Source organism: Hakea prostrata, chromosome 6 (genome assembly GCF_041222555.1).
Source record: "Hakea prostrata isolate BN-2017 chromosome 6, UWA_Hpros_2, whole genome shotgun sequence".
NCBI lineage: Eukaryota > Viridiplantae > Streptophyta > Magnoliopsida > Proteales > Proteaceae > Hakea > Hakea prostrata.
In genome coordinates, this window is record NC_142605.1 from 1,795,814 (window position 1) to 1,803,621 (window position 7,808).

The 7,808-nt window shown below is 38.2% G+C and overlaps 1 protein-coding gene across 2 annotated transcripts in view; it reads left to right on the top strand.

Moving 5' to 3' along the window:
- LOC149012089 (uncharacterized) overlaps positions 1-4,000 on the top strand; it is a 39,168-nt gene extending 35,168 nt beyond the window's left edge. Inside the window, exons 8-10 of one of the 2 annotated variants that reach the window (XM_089158709.1) lie at positions 2,462-2,553; positions 3,082-3,186; positions 3,286-4,000. In XM_089158709.1, coding sequence (XP_089014835.1) covers positions 2,462-2,553; positions 3,082-3,186; positions 3,286-3,423 — 335 coding nt within the window. In that variant the 3' untranslated portion in view covers positions 3,424-4,000. The remainder of the gene's footprint in view (positions 1-2,461; positions 2,554-3,081; positions 3,187-3,285) is intronic. The other variant, XM_089158710.1, reaches the window with a different exon arrangement.
- Positions 4,001-7,808: the final 3,808 nt, after the last annotated feature.

A 7,808-nucleotide genomic window follows, 5' to 3' on the forward strand; every position in this document is an offset into this window, starting at 1 on the left:
GAAAATCAAACCAGAATCTAGAATGGGCAAGGAAGCAAAGAAGAAGAAGAAAAGAAAAGAAAAGAAGAAGAAAAAGAAGAAGAAGAATGAACTAGCATAGATAGGATAACTCCCAGAATAGCAGACCATTTTGTTTATAGGCTGCAATTACAATATACTCGGGACAGAATATTCTGCCCACTACGATAGAAACAAATATTATAAGAGATCAAGGCAGAATAGTCGGTCCAATATTCTTTTCACAAAAAATAAACAGCAGGAAAAAAGAAACTACAAAAGAAATAGAAACTATTAGAAGGCAGCACAAAATAGAAACTATAGAAGATCCAGATCTCCAATCCAACAAAAGCTATATCCATATCTCACGCAAATCTTAACACTCCCCCTCATGTTGGATCATACAAATCTCCCATGCGTAGTTTGGAACAAATGGTCAAATGGATCGAAAAGTAGAACCAAACAAGGCCTTTGTGAACACGTCAGCTAATTAAACAACAAAACATTCAAAGGGTGTCAGGCTAATTTTCTTCTTAACAGCATCACGAACAAAATGACAATTCACCTCTATATGTTTTGTTCTCTCATGAAAAACAAGATTACTGGCTATAAGTGGCAGCTTGATTATCACAAAACATCTTCATGGGGGAGCAAATTGAAAACCCCATCTCCTCCAGTACGGAACGAAGCCACATCAACTTTCCAGCCATATGAGCCATAGCTCTATACTTTACTTCGGCCCTAGATCTAGGACTGTAGATTGCTTTTTACTTCTCCAAATTACAAGGTTCCCTTCAAAACTGAACTTTGTTTTTCCTATTTTTGTCCAAAATCTTAATCAATAAAATGAGTTATCCTGAATAAATTCTCCACTCAAATAATTCCTGGATCCAAATTTGCTTACTATGACCATGACTCCTTTAGGTGGGTTCAACTCTGAGATAATTACTGGGCTGATATCCCCAACAAATCAACATGTTGTGTATGAGGATGATTTAGGTGATTCAATGGGATTTAGGTACAATCAAGTTTAGCTACAACCAGATGGTTTCAAAGACCCAGAATCACGATACCACAGACACTGATTTTGTGGAGTCATGCAACCAAACACTTTCCAATGGTTCCAGATTCGAGTGTTTGAATTTTAAATGACAGTGAAACCAAAATTGATGTATCAACTTAGGAGCAAAATAGGTTAGCACATATAGGGGAGTGAGGTTCAATCTATTAGCTATCCTTTCACCTAAATGCTTGAACTGTTAGGGAAGGCAACCTAAATGTATATCGATCCTCCCTTGCATGTTATGCCTATTTGGTTTTGGCGCATAACATATTCAGGTGCCAACACATGACCCCAGTGGACAATAATTGAGGAGAATCTCATTTTATACTCCATAGGAATTGAACACCTGCCAATGCTTTACCGTTTCTTTACCCAGTGGTAAACCCACCAAAGCTCCAAGTGTTACAAGTTAAGGGAGAATCCATTTCCAAATCCATAGCAGCTTTCCATCTAGGACAAGAAGAGCTTTAGTTTGATTTCTGGTAATAGTAAGAGTGGACAAGGAAAGATCAAAACTGTGTTCAGATGGAAGATCGGACAAGGAGACATTTTATCAGTTCATCACTTAGATAGCGATTTTTGGCAACAGGTGCACATCTTTACAAATAACTGTTGGTTGATCAGCGAGTACAATAAAATCTGGAACTTAATCAAGGTCAAGATTGGTATGGGGGGCAGAGTTGAAGGAGACACTTCTGTACTACCCTGCCTTAAGTGCCTCCTCACTCTGGTAAAGCTTGTAATGGCTTTGTGGCAATGTGGATGGGAGGTGGGTATGTTAGGCTGATCAGAAAATGGGTGCCTTCTAAGGTCAAGGTCACATCATAACTAAATCTTCCAAGTCTAGGTCATAACTGGTGGATTCTTGTATCCCTACTTCATTATTACTTGGTTTGGCCCAGATCGTTGTGTCATTTAACATTTGGTTCCTTGGTTTTTGTTGTAATGTATGTTTTCAACAGTTTTATTTTATTCATATTCTGCATTATATTGTTGTGAGTGATGTTTTTTCCATTGTCATGACTAGGGTTTGGGTTTGGCAGCCCTTATCATATGGTTATCACTTTTTTCCCCTTTTTTGGTTATCACATTTGATACCTAGACAAAATGGGGTAAGGGTACAAATGTCAATACACGTATTTAATTGTATTTGCAAACAATCGACTTTTTTCAGTTCGCACATGTTTTATGTGCATTTCTTGGTTAATATGAAAGTCTTAAAAATAAGACAGAACCATGTGGATTTGCATCAAGGTTTGTTATAACATAAAGTTTTGATTATTTTAAAACGTGCGCTTGAGCTTTACTGGAAAACCCAATATGTATCATGTATTCATCTTGGCAGTTCTTGTTTCTCATACAAATTTATTTTCGGTTTTGCTTTCCTCCAAACAAAAACAGAGCACCATGGAGGACATCGTGATGATCATAAGCATGATTCAGCTGTTTCCAGTGTCAGTATAGTTTCGGAGGGGACTCTGGATCTTGATGAGGTACTGGTCCATCTTGATTTGAGAACATAATTTCATTAGGAATGCTGATACCCAACCTGCCTCTCTTGCTCTGGCCCTCCTTCCCTCTTTAGGTGAAAGCTTCTAATGTATCTTCCCCACTCATATAAAGGAATGTTCAAAACTTTGCTTGGCTAAGGTACCCTCTCTGGCACTCATGCCATACCTTGAAAATTTTCAAACTCATCAACTCGGCGACTCCCCTATATCTATGATCACTTCCAAATTGAAGTCTAGCTGCCATGAGATCTAACTGATATAATAATGCCTATTCCTTTCAAGATGGCTGTCATAATCGTTAATGCCAGGCAACACCAAAAACTTGACATCTTCTGGCTCTTATTACGAGGATTTTTTTTTACTCCAAAATATAAATTACACAAACTATATCCTTCAGTTGTCAATTTATGTAACAATTACTCTAGAACTTTTTTTGTCAGCATAAAATTGCAATTGAATCCTGTGATTTGGATGAAAATTAATTAAGTTTCTTTATGATATAAAATCCAGGTAGATGATTGGCTTGAGCGACTGGTTGAAGAAAATGGTGAGGACTTGTATAGGTTGAAGGGGATTTTGTCTATAGATGGATCAGATGAACGATATGTTGTACAGGTTTCCTCTCTCACCTCAGATTATGCCTAGAGAAACATTAGGTAGAACTGCACTGCCTTACCTTTTTGTAATACTAATGAAGTTGTTATTGATTCTCAGGGAGTGCATTCCATTTTGGATGGTTGCCATGGCAAAGTATGGGCACCTGAAGAAAAAAGATTAAACATGCTTGTGTTCATTGGGAGGAACTTGGATGAAGCTGCACTGAGGAAAGGCTTCAGAGGTTGTTTAGTGTGAATGAGCTCGATGATCAGATCAGTGCACCCAATTATACACCCATTCTGTTACTAGATCACGACTACCGAGGAGAATATTTTTTCTCATAGGGTCTTATATACAGACAGATAATTGTAGATTGGAATGGCTTTCATGGAAAAAAGAAGACAAAGGTATTTCATGGAAAAAAGGAGACAAAGGTATTCTTCCAACCATAAAGTGAGTAAACATAATCTTCCAAAAGGACTGCATACGCTTTGTTAGTAATTGTTGGATCTTGTTTCTAGTGTATGTAATTCATTCATGAGTTTCCAATATCACCAAATTGTAAGTTTTGAAAAACTATTCTGAATTATACTTTGGTTTTTGACTTATTAGCCCTGGCAATTTGTTGCAGCTATCCATTGACTTGGGCTCTGTTTTGGTATGAATTCTCATTCTCTATTATGCCTATTTAAAAGAAATAAGTACAATAATTCATTATTAGTCAAGAATGAAAAATGGTTTGGTGAATTTTGTCAAAAATAAATTATGGAATGAAAAATAAGTTTGGTATATCAAAATAAAAAATTATGAAAAAATGATAATGAGCAAGTGAGAAAGGAGAAAAGAATAAAAAAAAAGTATGGTTTTTTACAAAAGAATATGCATTGACTATTTAATCTCATCTTAAGTATAAAATTTTAAGTAAACCTTTGCATAAATGAAAAGAATGAAATTCTCGCCATAATTCATAATAAATAAAAAGTCTATTATGAATTTCAGAGGTTTTTTCATTATTTTAAATAAAAAATAATACTGATAATAGATGCCAAATAATTTAAAATAATGAAAAATTCTCATAATTGAGAATGTTTGATACAAAAAATAGCCTTAGTTATGCATGCATTGCATACATAGTTAGCACCGCTCATCACTGGGGATTGAGAATGCTAGATGTTATGACCTAATTCCTTAGGATTTAAGCCGTAGAATTAACATATTTGAATATCATAAGCAATAATATAAAGAAAGCTTAACCTTAAACTTACGAAAAAAGAAGAATGTCTATGTATATATGTATATATATATAGTTTGTAACATTCTTCACTCTTAAATGTCTATGTACTTTGTACAAAGCTCTTCTTTGAATAAAAGACTGAGCGGTACCATGTTCAATTGTAACAGTAGCATAACATGAGCAGTCGTTATGGAAAACAAAAAATACGACGTAAGAGCTAAACTGTGCATCAATCACCACCTGTCAGTTTTTTGGTGGGCTTTTTCTTAAGCTTGCCATTGATTAGCTGTTCTTGACTGGCAGGGAGTAGTTAATGAGGGTCACGGTACAATAGTGCATTCCCTCTAGTCTCCTCTCACGTTGGGAGTGTCCTTTGGTTTGCCACAAATGGTGTCACTGTTACCTTGTGGCCTCTCACAAGTCACAACATTCATCCTTGCTCTTCGAAATCCCACAAGTAACACATATCACAATAATACATACACAAAAAAAAAAAAAAAGAAACTCTTCCATTTTTAATTCACTCGCATCACACGAGCTGAAAAAGAAATCAGCACCATGGGTAGCCCAACTTCAATTCCCTATCGATAACGGAGTAGCACTTCTGAAATAGAAGCTAGCTATGAAGTCTACACGATGAGCATGAACATGATACAATGCACGAGAGTGTTGAGGTTGTCACTATGGCCCACAGCCCCCTGATGATCAAATAGTATATTTGTATCATCCTGTTATCAGCATTTAGCCTACTATCCTTGGACAGAAGGATTAGCTTCAGACCAGCCTTGTGGATTATATCCAGATCGGGCACTTCTCGGCTCGGGTACTCGTCTAGGCCCTTTTTTCTGAGAAGCTACATGAAGAGCGATGTAAGTCGAACTTCCTCTTGGTAATGTGGGACTTGGCAGAAGTGAAAGGTTCCCCACGTGGCGGGTAAGCATTAAATGTTCCATAGATCTTCGTTATCCCCTGCGGGTGGCAAAAACTTCTATCACACTCAAAGCCTCTCTCGAGCCCAGAGCTGACGGCTCGATTGACCCCTCTTTTATGAGCTTCGGTCACGTCAGCAGTAGGATAACGCAGGCCTACTCCTCGTTGAAGAAACGTTCCGACGGCTAAATCATCTGACAACTTGGCTTGCCACTGCCTAAAGCCATCTCAACCATTCGCAAGCATATTCCCAATCGAAGGGCCAAAAACAGATCTTGGGATCTCTATAGGTAGAAGCTTGCAGTATAAATAGCCAGTGACTATGGAGGTAAAAAGCAGCTCTCCACCAAGAACATTCTCTCCATCACTCTCCTGCAACCTTTTTGAGCATTTACTTCTCTGCAAGTAATCCGTAGTTTTCTCCCTCAAGGACTGACTTAATCATTAGAGGTGGCTTCCCGTCCTAAGAGGCAACCTACTCTCACTTCTCTTTTGATTTTAGGAGAACCGGATCGAAAGTGAACCTGAACCAGTGCAAGGAGAATCATCTTTTCCACAACACGTCCCTATGTCATTTCCTCATATCCACATACACTGATATACGTTACCACTTTCATTAATACCATATCTAGCCAAGTGTACTTTTTCCATTTACACTATTCAACACATCATTCCATCCTTATGCATAGCCCCAAATGAATGTATGGCATGATAACAAATATTAATGGGCATTCCTCTTGCATAATCTTTTATTTATTTATTTATTTATTTATTTTTTTTTTTGAATTGAGGTTCATCGGGGCCAGCTTGCGCTTATCACGATTTACTTCCTCAAGGGGTGAGCTTTATATTAATGCTGCCGAGTGGGTGCGAACCCAAGACATCCCCTAGGAAAGTTGGGTCTTCTTAAACCATGGCTTTCCCAGTGCTTTTGCTCCACTAATTGCATTCGATTACATTAAATTGCTTAATTTAGTTAAAATGATCACACTATACTTCTAGGCTTGATTCAATCCATACTTGCTATTGATACAACATTTGGGGGTTCTGGATTCGTTTTAGTGAAGAGATCCCCCAACATTCATCCAGTCTTTGTAACCCCTATAGTTATTTCCCTTTTTAATCTTGAAACAAACAAATGACCTACCTAATCAACAAAAGTTATATGTAGTGGTATAGGGCTGAGGGATATACTTGATCTGAGATTTATTGTAGTTTTTCCATCAAATTTGGTGCTCCCATAGTGGATTTTTGACCCTTGTTGCTCAAAGCTCCCCTTACTCCGATCCCAAAATGTTTCTAAAAGTAGATTACACACATAAGTGGGGGGTTTAAAGGTAGTGTCCAGGAGTAGTAGAGTTATGTTTATAATTATTCATGTATTCAACAATCATCTAGGTCACTAAGCGGTCGAATGGCAATCAGCCACCCCTAATTGACCACTCTTTTTTCTGATAGCATAGTGGGTGGGTTTGTAATATTTCTCTAGAGCTGATCATTTGGTTTAGTTTTGTTTGGTACTTCCTGTTAGGGATAATGGATGCACAACCATGAACGGCGAAGAACACAAGCAAAGCACACAAGAGGGATTTAACGTGGTTCGACAAAACCATGCCTACATCTACTAGAGAGAAAAAGAGTTCCACTATTTCTAGGAAACCTCACACCACTCTCACACCCACAAAGTGCTACCCTTTGCTTGCACCCCATACTTATCCTCAGGATGGGTTTCCCAATCCCCTACAGGGATTGATGCCCCAATCTCCTACAGAGATTGATACCTATAGGTTATCCCACAGAGACTATTTATAGGGAAACCTAAAACCCTAATCCCAATGTAAATACAGTTTTACCCCAATACTAGTAATTGACCCAAACCCTGTTTCAATTACAGATACAACCAAAAACATAATTACATGGACCCACAGAATCTCCACCTTAGCTTGAATTTTGCAAACCACCTTGAAGAAAACCGTTGATGATGTCTCTTTGCAATCATCTGTCACTGTGTATCCACCACACCTTACTGCATGGTCCACATCCCCTCCAAGGATGCTTTTGTTACCACCATCACTAAACCAGCATGGCGAACACCCCCACCTAGGGTGTCCCATACAGCTCATCACCGCTATACGACGTGACGTGGCTCCATCTTTCCTTTTGTCACAGTCGGCTTTGAGAGATCACTGCCACTCACCAAATCCAAAGAAAAAGTCATTTGCTTCTTTCCAGATTTGCCCTTGTTTTGCACTTGAACAACCTGCAAATTCTGTCTACCTGTATCCCTTGCCAAAGTATCAATTGGAGCTCCACCTGTTTCAACACCACCTGCAAGCCTGTACAATTTTCCTGATATGTGGCTTTCGTACCCATCAATCAACTTAAGAACCTCACCATTGATCTCCGTACTAATTCACAAAATCAATACCAATGGAGCGAAATCTCCTCGATCCGTTACTTCCACTGAGTCCGGAAC